The sequence below is a fragment of the Carcharhinus amblyrhynchos genome, chromosome 24 (genome assembly GCF_965287045.1).
Source record: "Carcharhinus amblyrhynchos chromosome 24, sCarAmb.v2.hapA, whole genome shotgun sequence".
NCBI classification, from domain to species: domain Eukaryota; kingdom Metazoa; phylum Chordata; class Chondrichthyes; order Carcharhiniformes; family Carcharhinidae; genus Carcharhinus; species Carcharhinus amblyrhynchos.
In genome coordinates this window covers 1012476-1027486 of record NC_137347.1, presented here as the reverse complement: position 1 = coordinate 1027486, position 15011 = coordinate 1012476, and the positions used below count along the sequence as shown (strand labels likewise).

At 47.9% G+C, this 15011-nt stretch overlaps 1 protein-coding gene across 3 annotated transcripts in view; it reads left to right on the top strand.

Annotated features, from left to right (window-relative positions):
- Window positions 1-15011, top strand: part of tinagl1 (tubulointerstitial nephritis antigen-like 1) — a 118140-nt gene that overhangs the window by 85752 nt on the left and 17377 nt on the right. For all 3 annotated transcript variants that reach the window (XM_080211431.1, XM_080211432.1, XM_080211430.1), the window contains exon 10: window positions 6495-6618. In XM_080211431.1, coding sequence (XP_080067557.1) covers window positions 6495-6618 — 124 coding nt within the window. The remainder of the gene's footprint in view (window positions 1-6494; window positions 6619-15011) is intronic.

Below are 15011 nucleotides of genomic sequence, written 5' to 3'. Positions count from 1 at the left end.
CACCCCTCACTGTAACACTCTGATATACCCCACACCCCCTCACTGTAACACTCTGATATACCCCACACCCCTCACTGTAACACTCTGATATATCCCACACCCCTCACTGTAACACTCTGATATACCCCACACCCCTCACTGTATATACCCCACACCCCTCACTGTATCACTCTGATATACCCCACACCCCTCACTGTATCACTCTGATATACCCCACACCCCTCACTGTAACACTCTGATATACCCCTCACTGTAACACTCTGATATATCCCACACCCCTCACTGTAACACTCTGATATACCCCACACCCCTCACTGTAACACTCTGATATACCCCACACCCCTCACTGTAACACTCTGATGTACCCCCACACCCCTCACTGTAACACTCTGATGTACCCCCACACCCCTCACTGTATCACTCTGATATACCCCTCACTGTAACACTCTGATATATCCCACACCCCTCACTGTAACACTCTGATATACCCCACACCCCCTCACTGTAACACTCTGATATACCCCACACCCCTCACTGTAACACTCTGATGTACCCCCACACCCCTCACTGTATCACTCTGATATACCCCTCACTGTAACACTCTGATATACCCCACACCCCTCACTGTAACACTCTGATATACCCCCTCACTGTAACACTCTGATATGCCCCACACCCCTCACTGTAACACTCTGATATACCCCACACCCCTCACTGTAACACTCTGATATATCCCACACCCCTCACTGTAACACTCTGATATACCCCACACCCCCTCACTGTAACACTCTGATATACCCCCACACCCCCTCACTGTAACACTCTGATATACCCCCTCACTGTAACACTCTGATATACCCCACACCCCTCACTGTAACACTCTGATATACCCCACACCCCTCACTGTAACACTCTGATATACCCCCTCACTGTAACACTCTGATATACCCCACACCCCTCACTGTATCACTCTGATATACCCCACACCCCTCACTGTAACACTCTGATATACCCCTCACTGTAACACTCTGATATATCCCACACCCCTCACTGTAACACTCTGATATACCCCACACCCCCTCACTGTAGCACTCTGATATACCCCACACCCCTCACTGTATCACTCTGATATACCCCTCACTGTAACACTCTGATATACCCCACACCCCTCACTGTAACACTCTGATATATCCCACACCCCTCACTGTAACACTCTGATATATCCCACACCCCTCACTGTAACACTCTGATATACCCCACACCCCCTCACTGTAACACTCTGATATACCCCCTCACTGTAACACTCTGATATATCCCACACCCCTCACTGTAACACTCTGATATACCCCACACCCCTCACTGTAACACTCTGATATGCCCCACACCCCTCACTGTAACACTCTGATATACCCCACACCCCTCGCCGTAACACTCTGATATACCCCACACCCCTCACTGTAACACTCTGATATACCCCACACCCCTTCACTGTATCACTCTGATATACCCCACACCCCCTCACTGTAACACTCTGATATACCCCACACCCCCTCACTGTAACACTCTGATATACCCCCTCACTGTAACACTCTGATATATCCCACACCCCTCACTGTAACACCTTGATATATCCCACACCCCTCACTGTAACACTCTGATATACCCCACACCCCCTCACTGTAACACTCTGATATACCCCCTCACTGTAACACTCTGATATATCCCACACCCCTCACTGTAACACTCTGATATACCCCCTCACTGTAACACTCTGATATACCTCACACCCCTCACTGTAACACTCTGATATATCCCACACCCCTCACTGTAACACTCTGATATATCCCACACCCCTCACTGTAACACTCTGATATACCCCACACCCCTCACTGTAACACTCTGATATATCCCACACCCCTCACTGTAAAACTCTGATATACCCCACACCCCTCACTGTAACACTCTGATATACCCCACACCCCTCACTGTAACACTCTGATATACCCCACACCCCTCACTGTAACACTCTGATATACCCCACACCCCCTCACTGTAACACTCTGATATACCCCCTCACTGTAACACTCTGATATATCCCACACCCCTCACTGTAACACTCTGATATATCCCACACCCCTCACTGTAACACTCTGATATACCCCCTCACTGTAACACTCTGATATATCCCACACCCCTCACTGTAACACTCTGATATATCTCACACCCCTCACTGTAACACTCTGATATACCCCACACCCCTCACTGTAACACTCTGATATATCCCACACCCCTCACTGTAACACTCTGATATACCCCCTCACTGTAACACTCTGATATACCCCACACCCCTCACTGTATCACTCTGATATACCCCACACCCCTCACTGTAACACTCTGATATACCCCTCACTGTAACACTCTGATATATCCCACACCCCTCACTGTAACACTCTGATATACCCCACACCCCCTCACTGTAGCACTCTGATATACCCCACACCCCTCACTGTATCACTCTGATATACCCCCACACCCCTCACTGTATCACTCTGATATACCCCTCACTGTAACACTCTGATATACCCCACACCCCTCACTGTAACACTCTGATATACCCCCTCACTGTAACACTCTGATATGCCCCACACCCCTCACTGTAACACTCTGATATACCCCACACCCCTCACTGTAACACTCTGATATATCCCACACCCCTCACTGTAACACTCTGATATACCCCACACCCCCTCACTGTAACACTCTGATATACCCCCACACCCCCTCACTGTAACACTCTGATATACCCCTCACTGTAACACTCTGATATATCCCACACCCCTCACTGTAACACTCTGATATACCCCACACCCCTCACTGTAACACTCTGATATACCCCACACCCCTCACTGTAACACTCTGATGTACCCCCACACCCCTCACTGTAACACTCTGATGTACCCCCACACCCCTCACTGTATCACTCTGATATACCCCTCACTGTAACACTCTGATATATCCCACACCCCTCACTGTAACACTCTGATATACCCCACACCCCCTCACTGTAACACTCTGATATACCCCACACCCCTCACTGTAACACTCTGATGTACCCCCACACCCCTCACTGTATCACTCTGATATACCCCTCACTGTAACACTCTGATATACCCCACACCCCTCACTGTAACACTCTGATATACCCCCTCACTGTAACACTCTGATATGCCCCACACCCCTCACTGTAACACTCTGATATACCCCACACCCCTCACTGTAACACTCTGATATATCCCACACCCCTCACTGTAACACTCTGATATACCCCACACCCCCTCACTGTAACACTCTGATATACCCCCACACCCCCTCACTGTAACACTCTGATATACCCCCTCACTGTAACACTCTGATATACCCCACACCCCTCACTGTAACACTCTGATATACCCCACACCCCTCACTGTAACACTCTGATATACCCCCTCACTGTAACACTCTGATATACCCCACACCCCTCACTGTATCACTCTGATATACCCCACACCCCTCACTGTAACACTCTGATATACCCCTCACTGTAACACTCTGATATATCCCACACCCCTCACTGTAACACTCTGATATACCCCACACCCCCTCACTGTAGCACTCTGATATACCCCACACCCCTCACTGTATCACTCTGATATACCCCTCACTGTAACACTCTGATATACCCCACACCCCTCACTGTAACACTCTGATATATCCCACACCCCTCACTGTAACACTCTGATATATCCCACACCCCTCACTGTAACACTCTGATATACCCCACACCCCCTCACTGTAACACTCTGATATACCCCCTCACTGTAACACTCTGATATATCCCACACCCCTCACTGTAACACTCTGATATACCCCACACCCCTCACTGTAACACTCTGATATGCCCCACACCCCTCACTGTAACACTCTGATATACCCCACACCCCTCGCCGTAACACTCTGATATACCCCACACCCCTCACTGTAACACTCTGATATACCCCACACCCCTTCACTGTATCACTCTGATATACCCCACACCCCCTCACTGTAACACTCTGATATACCCCACACCCCCTCACTGTAACACTCTGATATACCCCCTCACTGTAACACTCTGATATATCCCACACCCCTCACTGTAACACCTTGATATATCCCACACCCCTCACTGTAACACTCTGATATACCCCACACCCCCTCACTGTAACACTCTGATATACCCCCTCACTGTAACACTCTGATATATCCCACACCCCTCACTGTAACACTCTGATATACCCCCTCACTGTAACACTCTGATATACCTCACACCCCTCACTGTAACACTCTGATATATCCCACACCCCTCACTGTAACACTCTGATATATCCCACACCCCTCACTGTAACACTCTGATATACCCCACACCCCTCACTGTAACACTCTGATATATCCCACACCCCTCACTGTAAAACTCTGATATACCCCACACCCCTCACTGTAACACTCTGATATACCCCACACCCCTCACTGTAACACTCTGATATACCCCACACCCCTCACTGTAACACTCTGATATACCCCACACCCCCTCACTGTAACACTCTGATATACCCCCTCACTGTAACACTCTGATATATCCCACACCCCTCACTGTAACACTCTGATATATCCCACACCCCTCACTGTAACACTCTGATATACCCCCTCACTGTAACACTCTGATATATCCCACACCCCTCACTGTAACACTCTGATATATCTCACACCCCTCACTGTAACACTCTGATATACCCCACACCCCTCACTGTAACACTCTGATATATCCCACACCCCTCACTGTAACACTCTGATATATCCCACACCCCCTCACTGTAACACTCTGATATACCCCACACCCCTCACTGTAACACTCTGATATACCCCACACCCCTCACTGTAACACTCTGATATACCCCACACCCCTCACTGTAACACTCTGATATACCCCACACTCTTGTCGTTTATTTGGACATTGTGTATTCAAGTCCCACCTGAGGAAATTGGGATCAAATCTAGTCTGATACGGCCATGGGATACTGTGGGATTACTGCAATGTTAATTATGGTGTCTCTCAGTCAGGATGTCAAACCTAGATTCTGTCTGCTTCTTAACACGGATGTTCTAGGTCCCATTTTAATGTTACACGTGTTGGTCCATGTTGTATTATCTGAGCTCCTGATTGTCCATTGGACCATTCTGAGTTGGTTAGTGCTGAGGAGCCGGGTAGGCCAATAAACTCTGAATGATTGTCATTCTTAACCTTTGATCCTGCACGAATCTGTGCAATCACACACGATCCCTCAGCCGCTCGACTGCTGTCCCAGTTTTGCTTGGTAGAGCCATGGATCTCGGAATTCACTCATCTCCAAAACTAATTGGCCCCTCCTCCTTCTGGGGAGCTGTCCCTTTTACTTTGTCCTGATTTAACTTGAGTTTGTTTATTTGGTTTGACCTAAAAGAGGCCAAATCTTATTGGCACCTTATGAATCATAGCATCACAGAATCCTTATAGTGCAGACAAGGCCATTTGGCCCATCGAGCCTGCACTGATTCCCCGACAGAGTATCTTACTCAGGCCCTCTCCCCGACCCTAACACCGTAACCCCACAATTTACCATGGCCAATCCACTTAACCCGCACATCTTTGGCCCGTGGGAGGAAACTGGAGCACCTGGAGAAAACCCACGCAGACACTGGGAAAATGTGCAAATTCCACACAAACAGTGACCCAAGCCAGGAATTGAACCTGGGTCCCTGGTGCTAGGCATACAGTCTCTGGTTTGTAAATGAGGAAACTGGGAATAATTTGCTCAGAATGCCCATTTACAGGATGCGCACTGCTATACACTGTCACAGCTGCACTGACAGTCAGTGGATGGTAATATTACAGTGGGCTAGAGTGAGTTTATGGTAGGAATTTGGTGAGATTACAGCAGGATTATGATAGAACAATGTTAAAAAGTAATGAAGAAGACCATAAGACCAAACGAAACAAGAGCAGGAGTATGCTATTCAGCTCTCCAAGCCTGTTCTACCACTGAATAACTATCATTGCTGATCTGACGCTCACTCAGTCCAATTTCCTGCCTTCTCTCTGTGACATCAATTCTCTGACTGATTAAAAACCTATCCATCTCAGTGCTGGAAATTTTCAACAACTTCACAGTTTCCTAGAGGAAAGAATCCCAAAGATTCTCTTTGAGAGATGAAATTCTTCCTCAAATCTATCTTAAATGAACACATCCTTATTGTGTGACTGTGTTCTGTGGTCCCAGACAGTGGGGCTGCAGTTTGATTAGGCTGGAATAGTGCTGGGTTTACAGTGTGAATATGATGAGGTTCCAGTGAGGGTTAGAGAGAGACTGTGGTAGACTGCTGGTGAGGTTATGGTGAGATTGTTGAATGAACTCATACACATCTCCTCTGTTCTGACACAGCACTGATGGAGGTACATGAAGATTTCTTTGTGTACAGAAGTGGAGTTTACAGACACACACCGGTGATGGCTGACAAACCAGAGAAATTCCGTCGACACGGGACTCACTCTGTCAAAATCACAGGGTAAGGAATGATCACTGTGGGCAATTGATCCAGATGAAGTGACATCGGGTAGAGTGAGAGTGATGGGGAATTAGCAGAGATTGAAAACAGTAGCCACAGAATATGATCAATCCTAGGCTGTGGGGTAATTGTACACAAGCTGCCTCGATAAAAGCTGGGGAGCGGGGGGAACCGGGTCAGACACTGTGCACAGCCCCACCCATTGAAATCAGAATGTGATGTGGGCTGTCCCATTGTAAGAGTGATGTGGGTGTGCCGGCGTTGGACTGGCGTAAACACAGTAAAAAGTCTGACAACACCAGGTTTTAGACTAAAACCTGGTGTTGTCAGACTTTTTACCATTGTAAGAGTGCAGGGACTGGGGGGAATCACATTTCTCTTAAAAGCTCTGTGGGTGTATGATAGGCAATTTGGGACAAAATGGTCAAATAAAACCAAGAGTGAGTTTCGGTGGGAGGACGGGTTGAGAGTTGGGTGCTGGCTGGTTTTCATTTGTTAAATGGAAATGAGATACTGGTGCCGGGTGAATTTTGCTTTTCTTTTAATTTGTGACCTCAGAGTGACCTGAAAGTGAACCTTACAGGGTGGGTTGTTAAACGATGAGATAATTCCTGTTGAAGGCTACCTATCCATACCAGACCCCACAGCAACACAGGAAAGGCAGAATTGTATGTGGCAACGTGGGTTGAGATCGGGCTGAAGGCCAGGACCAGCTGCTCCCTCTCGGTAGAGAGTACCCACTGGCAAAGTTTGATTTGATTTATTGTTGTCATATGTATTAACATACAGTGAAAAGTATTGTTTCTTGTGCGTCATATAGACAAGACATACCACTCATAGAGAAGGAAATGAGACAGTGCAGAATGTAGTGTCACAGTCATAGCTAGTGTGTAGAGAAACTTAATGCAAGATAAGTCCATTCAAAAGTCTGATGACAGCAGGGAAGAAGCTGTTTTTCAGTCGGCTGGTACCTGACCTCAGACTTTTGTATCTTTTTCCCCAAAGGAAGAAGGTGGAAAAGAGAATGTCCAGGGTGCATGGGGTCCTTAATTATGCTGGCTGCTTTGCTGAGGCAGCAGGAAGTGTCGATGGATGGGAGGCTGGTTTGCGTGATGGATTGGGCTACATTCTCGTCCATTTGCAGTTCCTTGCGGTCTTGGGCAGAGGAGGAGCCCATACCAAGCTGTGATACAACTGTAAAAGTTAGTGAGAGTTATAGCTGACATGCTAAATTTCCTTAATTTTCTGAGGAAGTAGAGGCATTGGTGGGATTTCTTAACTATAGTGTCAGCATAGGGGGGACCAGGACAGGTTGTTGGTGATCTGGACACCTAAAAACTTGAAGCTCTCGACCCTTTCCACTTCATCCCTGTTGATGTAGACAGGGGCATGTTCTCCTTTACGCTTCCTGAAGTCGATGACAATCTCCTTCGTTTTGTCGACATTGAGAGAGAGATTATTGTTGCCGCACCAGTTCACCAGATTCTCTGTCTCATTCCTGTACTCTGTCTCATCATTGTTTGAGATCCGACCCACTAGCACATCAGAACACAGTAAAAAAATTCCAGTTGAGGAAATGGAGACAACTGAAAATGAATGGAAGACACAAAGTAACACAATGCAGAGAGCAAAATGATTCTGTGTACGAGCTTACGTTAGATGTTTCACCGAGAACGCTTTGGTGTTGTCCCAGTTGCTGGCCATACAGTCAACTCCTGAACCATTCTGACTGTGTGTGAACACACTTGCCTTTGAATGAATGATTGAATCCAGCAGTGTGTAGTTATTTTGTCAGTGACTGAATGATGGCATCTCCTGTTCCAACCCAGTTTGGAGGGGTTCCAGTGGGTCACTGGACAACCACTGCCAGAGTCTGGATCTAAATGCAGCCAGATTAATGAGATGACAATCTTCATTCTGCTAATTGGACAGCTCTGATGTGAAGTTTGATTGTTCCTCACCGTGAGAAAACCTGACCAGTTCAAAACCGGCAGCAAGTATCAGGAATTCCACTCCCCCAGGATTCAGAAGAGGGGCCCTTCAGATCACTGAGAAACACTGGCCTCCTTCAATCTGTGATTCATTCAGCCTAGAATTCCCGTGCTGCCTCTTTGACTGAACATCCCACCCCTTCACTCTTTTCCAACAGTTCCACAAGCTTTGCTTTTTAAATATTTATCAGATTTCCTTCTGCTGTTGTTATTGAATCTATTGCTGTCGTTCCACCCAGTCGAAGGGGCTCAGCCTGTGGGTGGTGTTATTACAGCACCGTACCAACCTACGAGTAATTACAGCACATTACCAGCCTGCGAGTGGTTACAGCACCGTACCAGCCTGCGGATGATTACAGCACTGTACCAGCCTGCGGATGATTACAGCACCGTACCAGCCTGCGGGTAATTACAGCACATTACCAGCCTGCGAGTGATTACAGCACCGTACCAGCCTGTGAGTGATTACAGCACCGTACCAGCCTGTGAGTGATTACAGCACCGTACCAGCCTGCGAGTGATTACAGCACATTACCAGCCTGCGAGTGATTACAGCACATTACCAGCCTGCGAGTGGTTACAGCACTATACCAGCCTGCGGGTGATTACAGCACCGTACCAGCCTGCGGGCGATTACAGCACTGTACCAGCCTGTGGGTGATTACAGCACCGTACCAGCCTGTGAGTGATTACAGCACCGTTCCAGCCTGCGGGTGATTACAGCACTGTTCCAGCCTGCGGGTGATTACAGCACCATACCAGTCTAGTGATTACAGCACCATACCAGCCTGCAAGTGCTGTTATTACAGTGCAATACAGGCCCTTCAGCCCTCAATGTTGTGTTGACCTGTGAAACCAATCTAAAGCCCATCTAACCTACACTATTCCAATATCATCTATATGTTTATCTAATGAACATTTAAATGCCCTTAATGTTGGCGAATCCACAACTGCTGCAGGCAGGGCATTCCACACCCTTACTACCCTCTGAGTAAAGAACCTACCTCTGACATCCGTCCTATAATTACCACCCCTCAATTTAAAGCTATGTCCCCTTGTGTTTGCCGTCACCATCCGAGGAAAAAGGCTCTCACTGTCCACCCTATCTAACCCTCTGATCATCTTGTATGCCTCAATTAAGTCACCTCTTAACCTTCTTCTTTCTAAGCAAAATAACCTCAGCCTTTCCTCATAAGACCTTCCCACCATACCAGGCAACATCCTGGTAAACCTCCTCTGCACCCTTTCCAATGCCTCCACGTCTTTCCTATAATGCAGCAACCAGAACTGTACGCAATACTCCAAGTGCGGCCGCACCAGAGTTTTGTACAGTTGCAACATGACCTCACGGCTCCGAAATTCAATCCCTCTCCCAATAAAAGCTAACACACCGTACGCCTTCTTAACAACCTTATCAACCTGGGTGCCAACTTTCAGGGATCTATACACATGGACACCGAGATCTCTCTGCTCATCCACACTACTAAGTATCTTACCGTTAGCCCAGTGCTCCCTATTCCTGTTACTCTTTCCAAAGTGAATCGCCTCATACTTTTCCACATTAAACTCCATTTGCCACCTCTCAGCCCAGCTCTGCAGCTTATCTATGTCCCTCTGTAACCTGCAACATCCTTCCGCACTGTTCACAACTCCACTAACTTTAGTGTCATCCACAAATTTGCTAACCCATCCTTCTACGCCCTCGTCCAGGTCATTTATAAAAATGACAAACAGCAGTGGCCCCAAAACAGATCCCTGAGGCACACCACTAGTAACTGAACTCCAGGATGAATATTTCCCATCGACCACCACCCTCTGTCTTCTATCAGCTAGCCAATTCCTGATCCAAACTGCTAAATCACCCTCAATCCCACGCCTCCGTATTTTCTGCAATAACTTACTATGGGGAACCTTATCAAACCTTTACTGAAATCCACAAACACCAGATCAACTGCTTTACTCTCATCCACCTCTTTGGGCACCTTCTCAAAGAACTCAATAAGATTTGTGAGGCACGACCTACCCTTCACAAAACCGAGCTATCTCTAATCAAATTATTCCTTTCTAGTTGATTATAAATCCTATCTCTTATAATCCTTTCCAAAACTTTGCCCACAACAGAAGTAAGGCTCACTGGTCTATAATTGAACATTTAGAGAAGTGCAGTATGATCGAAAGTAGTCAGCATGGCTTTGTTCAAGACAGATCAAACCTTACGAGTCTGGTTGAGTTTTTTGAAAATGTGACTAAACACATTGATGAAGGAAGTGCGATGGATGTGGTTTATATGGACTTCAGCAAGGCATTCAATAAGGTCCCCCATTCAAGGCTTATTGAGAAAGTGAGGGGGCATGGGATCCAAGGGGATATTGCTTTGCGGATCCGGAACTGGTTTGCCCACAGAAAGCAGAGAGTGGTTGTGGATGGGTCTTTTTCTGCATGGAGTTTGGTCACCAGTGGAGTGCCCCAGGGATCTGTTCTGGGACTCTTGCTGTTTGTGATTTTTATAAATGACCTGGATGAGGAAGTGGAGGGATGGGTTGGTAAGTTTGCTGATGACAAGAAGGTTGGTGGTGTTGTGGATAGTTTGGAGGGATGTCAGAAGTTGCAGCGGGCCATAGATAGGATGCAAGACTGGGCGGAGAACTGGCAGATGGACTTCAACCCAGATAAATGTGTAGTGGTCCATTTTGGCAGGTCCAATGGGATGAAGGGATATAATATTAAGGGTAAGACTCTTCGCTATGTAGAAGGTCAGAAAGATCTTGGGGTCCAGGTTCATAGGACTCTCAAATCAGCTTCGCAGGTAGAGGATGTGGTTAAGAAGGCGTATGGTGTACTGGCCTTCATCAATTGAGGAATTGAGTTTAGGAGTCGGGAGATAATGCTGCAACTTTATAAGACCCTTGTCAGACCCCACTTGGAGTACTGTGCGCAGTTCTGGTCACTTCATTACAGGAGGGATGTGGAAGCTATTGAGAGGGTACTGAGGAGATTTACAAGGATGTTGCCTGGATTGGGTGGCATGCCTTATGAGGATAGGTTGAGAGAGCTCGATCTTTTCTCCTTAGAGAGATGAAGGATGAGAGGTGACCTGATAGAGGTGTATAAGATGATGAGAGGTATAGATCAGGTGGATTCTCGGATGCTATTTCCCAGGGCTGAAATGGTTGCTACGAGAGGACACAGGTTTAAGGTGCTGGGAAGTAGGTACAGAGGAGATGTCAGGGGTAGGTTTTTCACTCAGAGGATGGTGAGTGAGTGGAATCGGCTGCTGTCGGTGGTGGTGGAGGCAAATTCAATAGGGTCTTTTAAGAGACTTCTGGATGAGTACATGGGATTTAATAGGATTGAGGGTTATAGGTAAGCCTAGTAGGTAGGGATATGATTGGTGCAACTTGTGGGCCGAAGGGCCTGTTTGTGCTGTAGTTTTTTCTATGATTCTATGATAATTGCCAGGATGGTCTCTACTCCCCTTCTTGAACAAGGGGACAACATTTGCTATCCTCCAGTCTTCTAACACTATTCCTGTAGACAATGATGATCTAAAGATCAAAGCCAAAGGCTCTGCAATCTCCTCCCTAGCTTCCCAGAGAATCCTAGAATAAATCCCATCCGGACCAGGGGACTATTTTCACACTTTCCAGAATTGCGAACAGCTCCTCCTTATGAACCTCAGTCCTGTCTAATCTAATAGCCTGTATCTCAGCATTCTCCTCTACAACATTGTCTTTTTCCTGTGTGAATACTTACGAAAAATGTTCATTTAGTGCCTCTCCCGTCTCTTCAGACTCCACGCACAACTTCCCATTACTGTCCCTGACTGGCCCTAATCTTACCTGAATCATTCTTTTATTCCTAACATACCTATAGAAAGCTTTAGGGTTCTCCTTGATCCTACCTGCCAAAGACTTCTCATGTCCCTCCTGGTTCTTCTTAGCTCTCTCTTTAGGTCCTTCCTGGCTAACTTGTAATTCTCAAGCGCCCTAACTGAGCTTCACGTCTCATCTTTACATTACCAGCCTGCGGGTGGTGATTACAGCACCGTACCAGCCTGCGTGTGATTACAGCACCTTACCAGCCTGCGAGTGATTACAGCACATTACCAGCCTGCACGTGATTACAGCACCTTACCAGCCTGCACATGATTACAGCACATTACCAGCCTGCACGTGATTACAGCACATTACCAGCCTGCGAGTGATTACAGCACATTACCAGCCTGCATGTGATTACAGCACATTACCAGCCTGCATGTGATTACAGCACATTACCAGCCTGCGAGTGATTACAGCACATTACCAGCCTGCATGTGATTACAGCACATTACCAGCCTGCACGTGATTACAGCACATTACCAGCCTGCACGTGATTACAGCACCTTACCAGCCTGCATGTGATTACAGCACATTACCAGCCTGCATGTGATTACAGCACATTACCAGCCTGCATGTGATTACAGCACATTACCAGCCTGCGAGTGATTACAGCACCTTACCAGCCTGCGGGTGGTGATTACAGCCTCTGCCATGGTCCTGTGACTCTGCTGGAGGACAGAGTGCTGGATGGATCGTGAGCTGAGGGCTCTCTCTTGTATCTCAGTCTGGAGGTGAAGGGGCAGCTGGAGGCCGGAGATTGCTGGCCCCAGGTATAAAAGATCCAGCCTGTCGTCCCTTGGGGGCCCAGCGGGGAGGCTGAGATGCCTCAGCCATCGAAATGAACATTGTTATCTTACACCGTGTGGCACTGAGTCATTGCACACCCTCCAGTTGGATTCGCTGTCTGAGTGATCAGTACGTCCAGTACATCCTTTTGTCACCTCTCCTCTTCAGGAGAGCCAGGGATCTGAGCTTCAGCAGCACCGAGCCTTTCCACAGGTGGTTCGGAGCTGATCCTGTCCCGATCCATCTCCCAGACAATGAGCAGGCCCCTGAGCACAGTGTAAGCAAGCAATGCAGCAAGCTTCTGTCCAACCACTGATCCAACCCACAACATTAGCAGAGCAACAGAGAATAGCACAATACCAGCTAAAGTGTAGGGAGCAAGAGACGAGATCCCAGTGTTGGTGTGATCACTGTTTCAGTTCGGGATGCTTGTCGTGTTTGGGATTTTTAATAACAAAGAACAAAGAACAACACAGCACGGGAAACAGGCCCTTCGGCCCAACGAGCCCACGCCACCATTTCAACATTGTGAGTCCCCTCCTCCACCCATGACCCTTGTCTAAGCTTGTGGCACTCCACACTGGAAACCAGATTGAGGGGAGACTAATTTAGAGACAATTTGTTTCACGAATCAGCCTAACAGCACATCTTTGGGGTGTGGGAAGAAACTGGAGCACCCGGAGAAAACCCACGCAAACACGGGGAGAATGCGCAAACTCCCGCAGACACCGGCCCAAATCCATGTGTCTGCACAGCAATCAGCGATAGTCACTGAGCTGTCGTCTTGCCCAGTATCTGGTCCATTTAGGCACACACTAACGACATGAAGCACTAGGCCAATCTCGAAACATCCAAGAGCAGCCCTCGCACGACCCACCGTGTGTATGCCCCTTGTTGGACAAAAAGGCGGACCAAAGCACCTGTGGGGTAAAAGAGAAAAACATCAATAACATCCACATCCTTATACAAACGTTCAACTTTGTGGAAGATGCTATTGGAGGAAAATCTCCGACATTCCCGGCTCAACTGTGGCTGTGCTGTGACAGTGTGACTGAGGTGTGACAGCGTGACTGAGGTGTGACAGTGTGACTGAGGTGTGACAGTGTGACTGTGCTGTGACAGTGTGACTGAGGTGTGACAGCGTGACTGAGGTGTGACAGTGTGACTGTGCTGTGACAGCGTGACTGAGGTGTGACAGCGTGACTGAGGTGTGACAGTGTGACTGAGGTGTGACAGTGTGGCTGTGCTGTGACAGCGTGACTGAGGTGTGACAGCGTGACTGAGGTGTGACAGCGTGACTGAGGTGTGACAGTGTGACTGTGCTGTGACAGTGTGACTGTGCTGTGACAGCGTGACTGAGGTGTGACAGTGTGACTGAGGTGTGACAGTGTGACTGAGGTGTGACAGTGTGGCTGAGGTGTGACAGCGTGACTGAGGTGTGACAGTGTGACTGAGGTGTGACAGTGTGACTGAGGTGTGACAGTGTGACTGTGCTGTGACAGCGTGACTGAGGTGTGACAGCGTGACTGAGGTGTGACAGCATGACTGAGGTGTGACAGCGTGACTGAGGTGTGACAGTGTGACTGTGCTGTGACAGCGTGACTGAGGTGTGACAGCGTGACTGAGGTGTGACAGTGTGACTGAGGTGTGACAGTGTGACTGTGCTGTGACAGTGTGGCTGAGGTGTTACAGCGTGACTGAGGTGTGACAGTGTGACTGAGGTGTGACAGTGTGACTG